Consider the following 17,010-nt stretch of genomic DNA (forward strand, 5'->3'; position numbering starts at 1 on the left):
TTCTGAAGGCTTTTGGATGGTGTTTACATGAAGCATTAGCAGCAGCAGCACCAAGAATATTTTTTTTTTTTTGTGGAAAAGGGGCGTGCTACCCTATTAGCACTTCAGAAAAGCAAGGCTGACCAAGGAGATCTGGTCTCCTAGAGCATGTGTGGGAGAGAACCCATAACTGTAGCACCAGTGTTTTTCCACCCCTTTTTACTCCCTCTTAGCAGTGACCATGAATAACAAGCAGGAAAAACAGAGGCAGGTTTTGAAGAGAAATGAGGGCAGTGAGGGGGGGAAGGGAGGGTCCTGCTTATGCAAGAATGAGTATAAAAGCAAGAGCCAAATACCCCTCCAAAATCGGGAAGAGTGGGGAACAAGAGAGCAAGAACATCTTCGCTGAAGAGCAAGTTTGAGAGGTCTGTGTTTCTTTGTACCTTTACTGTGGCTGTTGCAGGGGGAGATTGATCAAGAAACATGCATGGGCCCTGGGCTTACTTTGCACAAGGGATGCCTGTAGGAGTAGTCTTCCCTTCACCTTCTTAGGTTCCTAGTTGCCGGAAAGCTTTTCAACTACTTTTGACTCAAAACAGGGTTTCTGGCACAGCTTTCTTCAGAGAGCCAAATCCTTGGATGCTGGAGCTGAAGGGCAGGATAGAGACTCTTCTTTATGAAGCTGAAATTCTGTCTTTAAGCACATACTTCTTCCTAAAACCATGGCAACTTAACAAAAAAAAAAAAAAGGCAAAAAACCCTAAAAGCCTGACAACAGGTTTCACATATTGTAATTGGAATAATACTCATACACTCCTCCTTAGAAATGGCTCAGGAGTAAAATGACAGATTAACCATAATTAAGTCCTACTAGGATAAAATATGTTCCAGGTGTAACAGTCTGTGGTCTTCATATATGAAAACTTCTCCTTCAGTAGAAACTGTGAGAAGATAAAACCAGTACCAGAACAAGAGGGCACAGTCTCAGGCTGCGTCAGGGGAGGTTTAGGCTGGAGGTTAGGAGGAAGTTTTACACAGAGAGAGTGATTGTGCATTGGAATGGGCTGCCCGAGGAGGTGGTGGGGTCGCCGTCGCCGGGGGTGTTCAGGGCGAGGCTTGACAGGATGCTTGGTTGCATGGTTTAGTTGATTGGGTAGTGTTGGATGATAGGTTGGACATGATGATCTCGAAAGTCTCTTCCAACCTGGTCTATTCTATTCTATTCTATTCTATTCTATTCTATTCTATTCTATTCTATTCTATTCTATTCTAAGAAGTGTGCTGGTGCATGATTCATGTTAATAGGGGAATATGAATTGAGTGAGCAATTATTAATTAATTAAGTGACTGGCAGATTTGGGGGGAGGGGTGCTGTGTCTGAGCTTTGTAGTAGAACATGAAGGTAAGGTGACATCAAAGATTCTCCCTTATGACTGAGGCAGTCACATTCCTGGTGGTTCAGAGTGGGAGGAGCATTGTGGGGAAAGGGTCATTGAACATTTTCTGGTGAAACCTTTTTCCTGGAGAAAGCTGGGTATTTAAATCACATTACTTAATCACTTGGGAGGAGTGGAAGAAAGACTCCTGTGCTACTCAGACATTGACAATATTCTGTCAAAGGAAAACAATAGATCTGAGTGCACAAACACCAGAAGAGCCTCAAATGTCAGCTTGGAAGAAAATCCTGACAACTTTCAAATAAAAGCTGGATGTTCTTTATGTGACAGAGCACCACACTGGAATTGTTCAGATGACTTCTACGCTCCCTCTTCGGTGAGACAGCATCCCCTGTGGCTAGGGATGCCTGATTTATGGCTGGTACCTGTAGCAAAAGTAGACCACCATCTGCAGCAAGATTTGGTCATGGCCTGAAGGGTAGCTGGAAGCAGGAGATACCAAAAAACCAGTGCCTTCCTAGTGCTACAGATTAGAGGCATAATGATTTAAAGAAAAAGATTTCAGTGGCTGTGGGTTATGTGATTTCCACTTCCAGTGTTTATTGTCCACAGCGAACACAGAAGTCTGGTAGCCATAGTATATGTTATTAGTATCACTTACAGCTGAATAACCAAACTCAGCAATTCTTGTTCATAAGGATATTTTTCAGAGTTTTAGAGAACACAAAATGCCCTTCACTGAAACAGCCTCGTTTCTGTGTCCTCAATACTGACAGTATCAGGCTGGGTTTGCTTTTCCCCTGTGTTCAAGCCTCACCTCAGAGGGTATAGCAGACCAGCTATAGCTGTCATGCACAGAGTGATCTGGCTTCTAGTACACATTACTGGTGTCTAGTGTCTCATGTGGACTCAAGTGGGTGGTGGTGCACAGGAAGCACAAATTTGGGCTATGCTGTCACACAACCCACCTGCACCTTCACTCACCTCTAAGGTATCTTCCTACAGGAACAACTCTCTGGGGGTATAGCGGATAGGGGAAAGAAAGTGGACTGAAACTCAAAAGCTAGCTTATTCTCTTAGCAATTAGCTATGTTATTTTTAAGTTAATTTTTAATGGAAGAACTACTTCTCCTGCTGTCTGGATCTGTGGCTGGGCTGCATGCATTACATATCTTGCTGGAAATGGTTCAAGTGCTTGGGGACTGTTCTGTTGCCAGGTGTTTCTTCACTCAAGATGCTCAGGCACTAAGAGCACAAAACACTTTGAAGATTTCAAGCTGCTTGTTTAAGCCTTGTGTACATGACAACATGTCACATGGGTCTGTGCTCAGAACCACTATCAGATGGCGTTAGAGCTAAAGCAATCAGACAGTTTCAATGAAAAGCAGGGCTGATGAGATAGAAATTTCCCATCCCTTTGGTGTGAGACAGCTGGGACAAAGCACTCAGGTTGGCAGGATTCAGCTGTCTCTGCCTCCACCTCCAGCTCTACCATTCCAACTGCCGTGTGCACCAAAAGCATCCCTCTCTCACAGCTCTCTCTTTGAACCCAACATGTAACTGGGCACTCCAGTAAAAACCACACCTGACTGGTCCTCTAAAATCAGGGCACAGATGTGAAATCAGCTCTACTCCTGCTAGAACCATGGCATTTTAAATGGTAACTCTAAAAGGGGCATGGTACAAGACTCAGTCTGACTCATCTGCTTTGTCCCTAACTTAATTCAATGTTTATTTGCTTAAAGGGGAAGAAGAGACACATCAAAGCTGGAGGATCATTTCAATAGCAGCAGAAAGATCTCCAAATCTTGCTGCCTTCTTTCAAACAGGTCTTGGGAAGCTGAGACTGGGAAGGTTGAAGTCTCTGTGATCTAGCTCTGGCAAGATAATCCATCTAGCTTTCATTATCTCCTTTTCAACCTTTTCATTTTGTTTTGAAGAGGAAAAAATTAAACTTTTGATCTTATGGATAGATCAAGAGGGAAAGAAAGGGTAAAAAATCAGAGTTTAATCATTTTACTCGGCAGTAGTGTACATGTCCCACTCACTGATGGGTACTTGGAATGCAAGGAAGAGATTAAAAGCAATTTATGTGAGAAGAAAAGAAATCTAGTCCAACTGTACAACAAATACAGGTACAAAGAAATCTGTATTCCTTTCAGTCTAGCACAAACCAAGCTGAGTTATTTTCAGTTCCTGTGAACAGCTCTTCTGCATAGTAAATGCCTGTGTTTGTCTCAGTAAATGTGTAACTGCAGGCTATGCAGATGTGCTGGGTTGGGTTAAAGGTTGTATCCACCCCTGGAACTCTCTATGCTGCTGATATTAAGCTGTGTTCAGGTTTCATCAGGACCTATCTGGCCTGAGCTAACTTTTCTCAGGGCCCCAGACTGTGATGCAAAGCAGCTTTGCGCAATGCCACTGCAGAGATGTACAAAAATCCTTCCTGTGGAAAGAGCATAAATCCATCTGCAATCACACCACCCCAGGGGGAAGGGGTGTTGTGAGGAGCCTGCCCAAGACAGGACAGCATTGGAGGGGCAGCACACACCAGGACAGAGGCAAGTAAGCAGACTTATTGGATTAGCTTTGAAAACCAGTTTTTTAAGTCAGGTTTTCATGTTTTTCTGAAAGGCTTGTGGCTTACTTCTTCAGGGAAATAAGACACAATAAGACACACTGACTTTCCACAGATGGGAAAAGTGTGTGGTGGTGGTGGGAACTGCTCCTCTTGCTTCTGCTCTTGAGAAAAGAGCTAGTATGGTGGCTCTGGCAGCCATAGAGAAGTAACCACCAGGCACCAAATATGCCTCATGGCACAGCCTGACTGGGTGGCACAGAGTCACTCTTCCTGCTGCTACAGGAAAGATTAAGAAATGCTTCAAAAGAATTGTATGATGGAGAGAACAGTATCACAGTATCACAGTACATTAGAGGTTGGAAGGGTTGGAAGGGACCTCAAGAGATCATCAGGTCTAACCCCCCCTGCCAAAGCAGGATCAGAACAGAGTGGGAAAGGCACTGCCTCCATTTGCAACCCTTTGGTTTGTTTTCTTGAGTTTTCCCAATGTAGAAAATGCAGTGAGTAGTCTAGAAATGCACTCGCAGAGTGGCTGGGCTAACTGTGAGTATGAAGTTGGGAAGGCACCTCCCAAGGTAATTTTTAAACTGGTCACAAGAGACAAAGAAGCTCTGTGATGCACATCACCTGATGCCAGTGGGGCTGGGGAGTCAAAGAAAGGGCAGGGAGCAGAGGAGATAAGCAGCACTGAATGCTGCTGTCTACATTTGGAGGATGGGGTGGGAGTTAATGAGGAACACTAATCCGTCTATGAAGGCACAAGGCTGGAGATCAACAACAGGTCCTGCCCTACGTGCCTCTGGGGAGCAGAGTTTCAGGATCAGCCTGGATGCACCCACTAGGAAGATGCTTAGACATCCTGAGGGACCATGATAACAGCAGAAATTTGATTTGCAAACCAAGATGTTAGGCATGACCCTACAGCCTGGGAATGCAGATGTGTGGTAGCAGGCTGATGTACTTAGTAAGGTGTGCCTGGTTACCAAGCACCTGCATGTCTCTGTTTTTGTATTTGCATGAGAATAATGATACTACAGTGAAATGAATATGGTTATACTTCATAAATAAGGCTGGGAGCGTGTCAGGTCTTGAATGACTGGATTTAAACCCAGACACTTCCACTCTGCGTAAATTAAAGTGTTGGTGAGACAGACATTGCACCCTCTCAAAATCTCAGGCTACCCTGAGACTGTCTGGCACAATTCCAAAAATCTTGGAGAAAGAAGGGAAAAGCAGAGCTTGGTTGCTGGCAAGGCTGTTAGCATTTTGCCCATCCAATGGGCTCTGCAGTGCAGGAGAGGGTGAACAGAGTTACAATAAACAAGAAATGAATAGTACAATAGAAGTACAGCTCTGAATAGCATAATTTTGGCCAATGTTATAAATGCATAATTTCCAAAACATTAGGATTTCAAGTACATGAATTCAAAGTTTTATACTAGAAATCCAGGGAAGGTGCAGCAGAGCAATTAGTTATTAAAGAAACTGATATAGGAAATGCAAGAATTATAAAAATACAAAATCTGTCACTGCATTTGCACACATGTATGTGTCTGTGTGTCCTCAACTTTCCCATTCTCAATATGCACCAGATCCTTTCTGCCAAAACACCAGTGACATCCACATCCAGTCAAATTCTCTACTTTCTGTCAGAAAAAACAAGAGCAGTGGGTGGTCTTTCTACTGTACAGTAGAGTAAAACTCAACTTACCCCTTCTAACTCTGTGTTAAATTAAAGAAGGTGCTATGAGAACAGTTTCAGGGTTAGCACATTTGTATAAGGAAGACTTGAGTATGTTTGCCTAGAAGCTAGAATGAATGTTTGTACTGGGCTATGAAAACACAAAATGATCTGTATTATGCTGACCAGACATACAAAGTGGGATCATTCAGCAGTCAGACCTTTAGAAACTTGGTTTCCAAACCCACTTCCTGCGTCGCAGCAGGCAAATCACTTACCCCATCCATGTGTCAGCAAAATTTAGTATTATAGTTTGCAAAGATAGTCGTGACCAGGTCCCAGGAGAAACATATTTGCATTGTTATAGTGCTTTGCCAGAATCAGCATGCTCTAATATGCAAGCCTAGCTAGCTGGCATGCACAACCGTATTGCCTCCTGCACTAAATCACTGGGGTACTGATGGAGGTAACAGAGGTCAGTCTGTGCTTAGCATTTCTCTACTTATCCTTCAAACTGGTGGCTATCTCCTCCTGGGCTTTTCAGGGAGCAGAGTCAGACCAGGCATCACTAAATACTGACATTCCTGCCTTTGTAATTCCAAAGTAGCACTGGCACCTTACTCTGTGAGTAAGAGAAACTATATTTACAAAAGGCTGATCAATTTTCTTTCTTCCCTACTCCTTCTTTCAGCAGACACCGTGGAAGCAATTTTTCACCATGAACCTGGCAGCAAATCTTCTCTGTTTTTTGGTGTGCCTCACCACAGTGTCTTCTGACCGAGTCTACGTTCACCCTTTCAATTTGTTTTCATTCAACAAGAGTACCTGTGAGGAGCTGGAAAGTCTTGGCCAGGAGGGAATGAAAACTTTTATCCCTGTCTCCATTGAGTCCCACACCACACCTGCCTATGAAGATGACCTGAACAACAAGGACCAGCTGGAAGCCCCAAGGCTGAACAGCTGGGGGAGGCAGAGACTGAGCTATGTGAAGGACTCTTTGTGTGTGCTGGGTACACGGTTTTACAGCGTGCTGCGGGACGCACGGCGGGGACAAAACTTGCTGCTGTCTCCAACCAGTCTTTATGGCTCCTTGGTATCATTCTACCTGGGTGCCTCAAACCAGACTGCAGCTGATTTGCAGAGTTTGCTAGGATTTATTCCCCCATCTGGAGATCCTGACTGCACGTCCAGGGTGGATGGACATAAAGTCCTTTCCAGCCTGAGGATGATTGAAAACCTTGTCAAGAGCAGGGATGAGGAGCTGCTCTTTTCCAAGATGCTCTACCTGTTCTCTGCCCCCGGCACAGCTCTATCGCAGCAGTTCATACAGGACTTGCTTCCCTCTGCTGATGCTCTCTATGCTCGAGCTGTTGACTTTACAAACCCAAGCGAGGCAGCAAAGCAAATAAATGCTTTTGTGGAGGCCAAAAGCAAGGGCCAAAGCAAGTGCCTACTGGCAGACATTGATCCATCAGCTGACCTGCTGTTTGCAGTGGACGTCCGCTTAGCAGGTACGAGGCAGAACTGCTCATTTCAGGGGCAGGCTGGGTGGAGGATGGGGCCCTGCTTCTGGGAAGAAAGCAAGACCAAGCCTGGCCAGCAGGGTTGAAATTAAAGGCTCCATGTGTAATGCCCTGTTCCCCACCACTGTGCTGGGGGTCCTGCCTGCCCTCTGACACATGTCAGCAAGAGCAGTAGGGAGGAGGTTGAGGGAGATGTCCTCCAAGAAATTTTCCTTGTTCAGAAAGCTAATGATTCAGAAAGTTGTGAAAAGGTGAATAAAAGAGGATTGTTTGGTATTTCTGACTACAAAGGAACTAGAAGTCACAAGGAGTCTCCAGGAAAAGTGATCAGGTTTAAAGCAAACCTATGAAATGCATTCTCTTTCCCAGAGCCTGTATGTTCACAGGGGAGCTGAGGGTAATAGGCTGGAGATACAGATTCAACAAAGGCTAAAAATTACTCCTCTAGTGGTTATTAAACACAGAACTCTGGAGGCAACTTCTGGCTCAGGAAGCAACCAAACAAGCTACAGTTATAGAAACAGGGAGTACATATAAAACTAAGAGAAGTAAGGCAATCCCTTAATTGCCTAGGGTCATTCTGTGCTGCTGTCCCAGAATTTCTCCTGTACTGAGTATCCTCTTCTAAGTATAGCTGCTTTTTAACATTCTTGTGACTGAATGCAATACTGTGCACTTTGGGACAGCTTGCCCACTGTATTTCAGAAAACTTGCAGAGAGTCATCATTTTCTAAGCAGGTGCTGCTATTAATTGATCCCAGCTCCTCAGAGAGCTGTGAGTACCATCTCTCTCCTTAGTGTAAGAAGACCTAGCACAAAGATGATACTGCAAAAATAATTCTTGTGTTACAGAGTTGTGCATGGTCACAAGAGTAAAGTTTTCCTTCAGCAGAACAATTTCCCCCTCATCTTTCATATTGGAAACTTGTCATTTTATCAACTTAGGTAGACATGCTTGAGGGTTTGATTCACTAGGTCAGCCTCTCTCAGAGGGGTACACTTGAGATACTGTAGTCTTCATGTGTGGGATGGAGAAAATTGGTTCAAGAGTAAGTGACTCAGATAAGCAACTCTCTTCTAATAAACACAGGAGATTAATCCAGCATTTGCTTTGCCATTGGACTGCAGTGGGACAATCATGACAGCCAATACTGCCATGTTCCATGCTTGTCCCTACAGCTGTGGAAAGAAAAGAGTACTTTTTTTTTTGTCTCTGAAACACCTTATATATGCTCCTGATATGTTATCAACAGCTGTAAGATGGACAAAATGACAGAAATATATACGAAATAACAGCTAAATGTTCCAGTGTTCTCAACTAAAAAAAACCCAAACCTGCATTACACAACATGAAGATCATCACCTCAAGCAGAGAGGACCAACATTTCTCTCCTGTAGTCCCGAGTCAGAACTACAGAGTACTTTCTTACTTTCCCAGGCTACATCTTTGCTCTGTAATTGACAGACTTTTTTCACTTCAGTTATCGTTCCTTTACTGTAGTGTGACCGTTTGAGGCTGTGCCTTTAAGGAAGGGGCACTCTGGCTAAATGTTTATAAATATTCTGTATTCTAAATGAATTTCATTGGTAGGATTATTGGGGGAGTGAGGTCTTAGACCCAGAGTGGCTGGAACTTTCGGGCAGTTTCCTTCCTTCACTTTCCCTTCTAGCTGGATTGCTTCTGGGCTTCTGGCCAAATAACAGATAAGAGATACTAACCCCCTGTACCTAGACCTCTGTCTGCCTTGTTAAGTCCCTTTTTCCTCTTCTCTACCCTGTTTGGGGAAGAAGGGAGGTAGGGGGGTGAAGGGGGCACAGGGGGAAGCCCCCTCTGTTGGGGATCTGGTTTCTGATTGTGTTTCTTTGCTGTATATTTCTGTATATATTGTAAAATTCTGTATATTTGTGTACATAATTTCCCTGCTGGGCAGTGCTTTGTAAATACAGCATTCCCTTCGCTACACCGACTGGGCCAGTTTGTGGTTTTTTTTTCCTTACTTCTTTTTAGTGGGGGAGGGAAAGCGGGGCCTTTCCTTTCAACCCACCACATGTAGATACAGGTTTCTTCTCTGCTCTGAAGGTTGCACAATCCCAGCTTCTTTGTCCTGATATGGGAGATCTCACTGTAAGAAACAATTTCCCAACGTGCCTTCCATAGAAGTAGAAGGGATGTTCATCTTCTTCAGTTTTCCTCGTCTTATGTTCCAGGTGTCTGTGACAAAAAAAGGAGGGTTTCTTTAGTAAATAGATTTCTCCAATGTCCTAAAAATGTGCTGTCACACACAGCATATTAAGTGTCATATTAAGTCTACTAATATCTTTTCAGACTGCTTTTAGGGGAGTACACATCAAGTTACACTCTTGAGGGCACAGATGTCCAGACTCTCACCTAGCAGAAGGCCACAGGGACCCATATCAAACACAGTGATGCTGGTTTACCATGGTTCACTACTGCTAAAATATTAATGGACTCAGTCCCAAATCATTGAAATTTTGCAGTACTGTTCCCAAGACTATTTTAAACCAAATGCTATCCCACTTTGATACATTTATCTATCCAAATACTCAATTCTTAATTTCCAGTCTTCTGCTATCCTGTGAGAATAAATTCTGCAGGTTATACAGACCCCACAAAAGTGACTCCTTACTGCTTTCATCCCCTATTCTTTTAAAATAATAAAAAAGGATGAACTCTACTTCCTTATTCTTTGTTTTGTTTACACCTTTCACATCTCCTACCTGCTGCTTCTTTTTGGTGAAATTATAGCAGGTGAAAGTGCCTAAAATATTCTTTCTATGCAAGCTCATCTAAGATACGAGTGCTCCCATGCAAAATCACTTACTACTAATGAAATATGTTAGGGTCCAGCATTTTTCTGGATTTCTTGGAGAACAGTTAGCAGTACAGTTAGATAACCTCCTACTCTACATCAATATTAATTACTTTAATGCAAGGAGTTCCTTTCTTTACCACAATGTATACGTCTGTTTTCCTAATTCCAGCAAACAGCAGCTTTGGAGATTTATGACCCTTTTGCTAATAGCAACAGTTCCTTTAATGCCACCAGTATTAACAGCCTAACTGTGCAGCAACACTGATCTATGGCAGTGGCAGATAACATGTTGCAATACAAAGGTGCACAGAAGCAAGGGAGGTGAGAGCAAGGCTGCTCATACTTGTGAACTGGGTGGAAAATATGTATTAAGCTATAGCAAGAGGTTAGGTATGTCCTCTTTAACTTCCTTGGCTCACCTGTTATGCTAGTTATGCTTACTGTCTTCCCCATCGTTTTGGTTCATAAGATCACCAAGGGTGAGACCTAAGCCAGAGCTCATGCTGCCTTCCCTTTCTTGAACCTACCCAGTTGCCTGAGAGTGGTCCTAAAGCAAGGGCTGGCCCCGATGCATGTGTTCTAAAATGTACCATCACTGCCACTTGAGGGATGGAGAGGAAATCCAAGAAGACCCTAGGCACAGGCCTGTGTGTCACATGGGAACTTGTGAGGAAGCAGGCAACCAACCAAGCAGAAATGCTGTGCCCAGGAAAGGCCACAAAGCCAGTAGAAATACAGCAGCTTTAAGTGTAGTCCTGGTGGTCATAGTCCCCATGCTGTGAGCCTGCACCAGCTTCTGCTTGATGCTACCAGAAAGCATGTCAAAGGCATGATAAACATTTACAGTAGCTAGACATGAATTTATACACACAGCCCTTGTCTAAAACACAGTGTGTTATTTTGAAACAAACATACATATTGGTAATAGGCAGAGGAGTGAAGAAAGAGGGGAATCAATTTCTTCTTTCTCAATCTGTTTTTCAGTGAATGCTAAGCAAGTCTCCCTGCTCAAAGAGCCCCAGGAGTTCTGGGTGGATTCAAACATGAAGGTTTTGGTCCCCATGTTGTCAGTCGTGGGGACATTCAAGTACAAAACTGATGCCAGTGGGACTTTTTCTGTGGTGGAAGTCCCTCTCAGCAAGACCATGCTGCTGGTGCTGCTGCAACCCATCAATGGCAGTGACCTGGAGCATGTGGAGTCCCAGCTGTCGTTGCAGTCCTCAGGCTGGCTTCAGGAGATGTCCCCAAGGTAGGGCTCGGGTACACGCACTCTCCAATAGGAATCAATGAGACAGGTGCACAACACAGGCCTGCCTGCTCCCTGACCAAGGGAGGCTTTAACACCCTTGAGTACAAATTGAAGATACACCTGCAAACCTAGAGGGGCTCAACTCCAAGGGAGCTCAACTTTATTTGGATCAGCTTTTTATCTAGAGATATTTCAAGGAAATGAGTAAGTGCCTTTCTATAGCCGACAGCATAGGACCCATAAATTGGGGTTCAATAGCATAACCAAGGCAGATTTGGGGTCACTTCCCCCTTAGAAACAGTAACATGATGCTCATCAGCCCTTGGTAGCTGTCTGTCCCCACATAACCAACAGTTCTTGTGTGTGTTTTCATATGCTCCTTCCCTGGGACTACCTGAACACGATGGTTTCATAGTGGACAGCTAACACTCACTTTTCTCTTTCTTTCTGCAGAGAAATTAAATTAACACTGCCGAAGTTAACAATAGAAGACAGCTCTGACCTCCAGGAGCTTCTTTCAGATATGGAACTGCCAGCACTGCTGGGGAAGGGGGCAGATCTCAGTAAAATAAGTGATGCCAATCTAACAGTTGGAAAGGTACAGTACCCTTCACTGGCATCAGAAAAAATAAGCCTCCTGCTCAGTTTCAGAGCCGTTTGGGACACATGCTCACTACAAGGCCTTTCATAATGATGGAATAATGTGAATATTCCTTAGACTAACCTGTCATCAGTAGCAACAGGTTTGCCTTAAACTATTCACTTTTCATCATTGCCTCAAACACAACAGGCAATGCAGAGATGAAGTTTGAGATTTGAGTGTGCTAGGTGCTGTATGTACAAGTTAGATTGCATTTGTTACCATTTCCATCTTAAATACTTCCAGGCACCACATCTGGATCTGGGTTGTTGGGAACAGTCCTCCATCATTTAGGGACTACTCTCAGAAATCACAAGCAGAGGTGCAAGAAGTTCACAACGCCACCTGAAGAAAGGTTCTAGCATTCAAGTCCCAAGGGGAAAAAGGGAGAGCTTGAAAGAGTGGGCTGTCTTTCACAAAAAGAAGGCAAATTTTGTTTCAGATGTGTAATCTATTTCCAGAGGATGCACCACCTTGGAAGTTCTATCAGGGGCTTTATATCCCAATGTACAAGCAGTTGTAAAGTTTTTATCACATTACAGAACAAGGAGTCTTTCCTCTACTGCTAACAGCTGATCTAAGTTTTTACTTCATGTGTTTTATCATCTACTCAAACTCATTTGTCTTATCACTATCACGCTCTGATGACTCCTGAGTTACTCATGCCTTTGCCTTGCAGGTAATAAATAAAGCCCTTTTCAAGCTGAGCGGTGATGGAACAGATCAGCCAGAAGATCCTGCAGCCCAGAAGGAAGATGCAGTGTTCCTGGATGTAACAGTGAACAAGCCATTCCTTTTAGCTGTGTTTGAAGAGAAGTCAAGGGCAATGCTTTTCCTTGGCAGAGTAACAAACCCTCTGCATGGGGATTAAATGCAAACAGGGGATGGGAAGGGAGGGCAACGATACACATTTCCCACCACCTTTTTCTTATTCATTGGCTATTTTTGTGGTCTTCTTGAGTGCTCTACTTAGCTTCAAGATGAAGCAGGTAGTAGTGTGTACAACATAAGGTTTTTGAAGCTAAAATACTGCAACATTTCATCCTTGTTCTTCTTTTCACATGAGCTAACTCAAGCTCTTCCTCCAGTGTCTCTTTTTCTTCCCTACTTTCCCTAGCTTCTATTCCCAGATCTCATTTTCAGTGTAGTAAGGACAAACTATCAGTCAGCAGGGAATTGACTTTAAAAAAATACATTAGTTTTTTACATTAGCATAAGCAGCATTTGCTATAGGAAGGAGCAAAATGCAAGATCTTCATTCTTTAGGGAGCCACTTTTTAATTTTTATTTTGGTCAGTTTTGCAAGACAGACCCCTTCCTTTTACATTACAGTGAATGTTTTACAGTTACCTACAGAGACATCTACCTTTATCTGCAACATTCTTCTTTAAAATGCTGTCAACAGCCCAGGCAGGCTTTGGTTGTTGTACTGAGACAAGATTGTTTTTGCCTTGAAAGCAAACACACATTAGAGGAAATTTCTTCTTTCTGCAGCTCAGATTGATATGTTCATTCCTTAACTTGGTGGAAAAGCTAAAAATCTGATTTGGTAACATTAATGAACTGTGATGAATAAATCCCCACAGCCTGACAGCATTATGTCAGATTTATTAAGAAAAAAAAAAGGCTATTATTCCAACACAGTTCCATTCCTTTGATTACTTTCTAACCCAAGAGGCAGTCATTACAGCTTTATAGTGGAAAAAAAACAACCCCAAACCATTACTGCTTACAGCCCAGATCTGTAAACTTTAACATATCTAAAGCATATGTTCTTAAAAAATAGAATTAATGGTGATACTTAGACCAGAATAAAGAGTGAATGTGCTGTTACGTGTGAATAAAAAGGTTTCAGTGGTCCAGTCCCAATCTGTTAACAGAGTCATAAAGGTTTGAAACATCAAACTGGAGGAATAGATTATGAGATAACTCTTGAATTTGGAAGTGAGGAATTGGGAGTGAAATCTTTGATACTAAGGAAAATGTCTCAGTGGAACAAGGATTTCCACCTCTCATCCTTAGATTTGTCTTCAGCATGGGGGGCATTGAGAAGATAACTACAAATTTCTTTGGTATATACTGGCAGATGCATCCTGCAGGGCACAGTAACTCCTTGCCACCCATTGTAGCCCAAATGTCTATCTAATCCACACTCACTAACACCAGTGGCCTGCTAGCAGTGATGCAGATATATGACAGATCCTTCCAGCTTAATGGAAAACACTAATAAAGAACACAAGTCTGGAGACTACTGGGCTTTCAAGTGCTATAATAGACCACCCACGGATTGATCCCGTTCTACTGTATGTATTCCAGATTCTCTGTACTTGTATTATATACAGAAGCAATTACAAATGAACATGCAGAGATTTAAACACTTAAATAAAATCTCCTCCAAACTGCTTTGCCACAGTTCAGTTGGGCTTTTGTCCATACCTATATCCCTTGTTCTGTCTTCTGAAACTTGCTTTAAGTCAAATTTGTTTGGATTTTTTTTTTGTCAGACAGTATACTGCAAACAAATTATCATGCGACAGCCAATGATACAGCTGCAAGCATGACAGAGACAGCTTCCAAGCGTTCATACTAATTTAACAGTTAACTCATTTACTCATTGAAGTCAGAAAGCAGCAGCATCCACAAAAAAAAACCAACACCAAAACCTCAAAACTACAAAATGTTCCACTTCTATGATGAATATGGAGAAACAAAAGGGAGCCCCTGGCCCTAGGGTCAGTAAGGTCTAGGGCAAAATGCCATTATTCACAGGTTGGGACTGCACCCTGTTGAAGGACTCCATACCCTGTTCAGCGGCTGCAGGCAGGGGAAAAAACAACAAACCAGAACAACCAAAAATCCAAAACATACCACCCACAAACCCAAACACTTTACAGAAAAGAAATTTTGTGGTGGAGAGCACCTCTCCACGGAAGGGAACAGAGAACGGCCACAAAGCCGATGAAGGGTGGGGAGAACAGGTCTCACGAGGAGCAGCTGAGAAAATTGGAGGAGTTGAGTTCAGAGAAAAGAAGGCTGGAAGAGAGACTTTAATCAGTCTCTACAGCTACCTGAAAGGAGGTTGTAACAGTGTGAGTGTCAGTCCCCCTAATAACAAGTGATAGGATGAGGAAATGGCCTCAAGTTGTACCAGGGGAGGTTTAGGTTGCATATTAAAAGAAACCTTTTCACTGAAAAGGCTCTCAAGTGGAATAAGCAGCCCTCCAGGGAGGTGGTACAGTCACCATCCCTGGAGGTGTTTAGAAGACACAGAGATGTGGTGCTAAGAAACATGGTTTAGCAACAGACCTGGCAGAGTTAGATAAAGGTTGGTCTTAATGATCTTAAAGGTATTTTCCAACCAAAACAATTCTATAATTGCATAAAGGATGAAAGGGCAGGGACAAGGAACTACAAGTGTATCAGTCAGAGGAAGGAGTGGGAAGAGAGAGGTACTGGAACAAGGACTACAGTACCAAAATGATAAGCTATTGGTACCTGTACTCATTCTCCTAGACATTCAAATGGTAGAAAAATCCAACCAACCAGCTCACCCCAAAAAAACCTTAACTAAACCTCTCACTTCCCCAAGGTATACTGTGTTGAGACCCATTTCTGACATCAATTTTACATCTAAAATTTTTATGGCATTTCATACTTCACACTTCTCCGGCGGATTCCTTCAGTTCCAACAAATTCCTCTGCCAGAGACAATGATGTGCACTTCAAGCATCCTAAGCATCATTCACACACTGAGATCTCCTCTGCAGCCTACAGCTTAGTACAGTGAAAGAAGTATCTAAAGCCATTCTCTAGCAGACAGGACATATGGAGAAAGAAAACAAAGATGAGAACAGGCTAAGTTTCATCAAAACAACAGTTTATCCCAGAACTCAGTGGACAATCATGCTGACTACAGAATCAGAGAATGTTTAGGGGCTGGAAGAGAACTCAGAAGATCATCTAGTCCAAAATCACTGCCAGAGCATGATCACCTATACCAGGTCACATCCAGGCAGATTTTGAATATCTCCAGAGAGGGACACTCCACAACCCACCCCAGGGCAGCATGTTCTAGTGCTCTGTCACCCTCACAGTGAAAATTTTTTTCCTCCTATTTCCATGGAACTGCCTATGCCTCGTGTTCCACCCATTGCCCCTTGTCCTGTCATTGGGCATCATCAAGAAGAGCCTGGCTCCATCCTCTTGGCACTCACCCTTTATGTATTTATAAACATTAATGAGGTTGCCCCTCAGACTCTTCTTCTCCAAGCTAAAGAGCCCCAGCTCCCCCAGTCTCTCCTCATAAGGAAGATGTGCCACTGCCTGAATAATTTTTGTGGCTCTGTCCTGGACTCTTTCAAGCAGTTCCCTGTTCTTCCTGAACTGAGGGGCCCAGAGAGGGAGGAGAACCTCTCTTGACCTACTAACCACACCCCTTCTAATACACCCCAGAATGACATTGGCTACCTTGGCCACAAGAGCACATTGCTGACTCATGGTCAACCTCTCATCCACCAGGACTCCCAGGTCATTTTCCCCATCACTGCTCTCCAGCAGGTCAGTCCCCAACCTATACTGGTCCATGGGGTTGTTCTTTCCCAGGTGAAAGACTCTGCACTTGTCCTGATTGAATTTCATTAAGTGTCTCCCTGCCCAACTCTCCAGCCTAAGTCTGGCTGAATGGCAGCACAACCCTCTGGTCTGTCAGCTGCTCCACCCAGTTTGGTGTCATCAGCAGAGCTGCTGACAGTGCACTCAATGCCCTCATCCAGGTTTTTGATTAATATATTGAACAGAACTCATCCCAGTACTGACCCCTGAGGGATTCCACTAGATAAAGGCCTCCAACTAGACTCTGTCTCACTGACCACACCTGACTGACTTCTTTCCTTCAACCAGTTCTCAATCCACCTCACTACCAGATCATCCAGACCCCACTGCCTCAGTTTAGCCACTAGGTTGCTGTGGGAGACTAAATATTCCTCAAGATTAACGAGTCCAGCCAAATACACATATTGCTGGTTATTGTCTTTACCAAAGACAAAGCCAGTTTACACTTCTTTCTTTCAACAGGGGTATCACACAAATTTATAACTAATACTGTATTCCACTGAAAGAAAATTAAA

At 43.4% G+C, this 17,010-nt stretch overlaps 1 protein-coding gene across 2 annotated transcripts; it reads left to right on the forward strand.

The window, feature by feature from the left end:
• Nucleotides 1–324: 324 nt before the first annotated feature.
• AGT (angiotensinogen) lies at nt 325–13,320 on the forward strand. 2 transcript variants are annotated; one of them, XM_054162243.1, is made up of 5 exons: nt 325–404; nt 6,330–7,149; nt 10,980–11,244; nt 11,698–11,842; nt 12,564–13,320. In XM_054162243.1, the coding sequence occupies exons 2-5, from the start codon at nt 6,357–6,359 to the stop codon at nt 12,753–12,755; spliced, it is 1,395 nt and encodes a 464-aa protein (XP_054018218.1). In that variant the 5' UTR covers nt 325–404; nt 6,330–6,356; the 3' UTR covers nt 12,756–13,320. The 2 variants fall into 2 exon arrangements, with proteins under 2 accessions (XP_054018218.1, XP_009904635.2); XM_009906333.2 differs by having other exon boundaries at nt 336–404; nt 6,333–7,149.
• Nucleotides 13,321–17,010: the final 3,690 nt, after the last annotated feature.

The sequence above is a fragment of the Dryobates pubescens genome, chromosome 6, assembly GCF_014839835.1.
Source record: "Dryobates pubescens isolate bDryPub1 chromosome 6, bDryPub1.pri, whole genome shotgun sequence".
In the NCBI taxonomy this organism is placed as follows: domain Eukaryota; kingdom Metazoa; phylum Chordata; class Aves; order Piciformes; family Picidae; genus Dryobates; species Dryobates pubescens.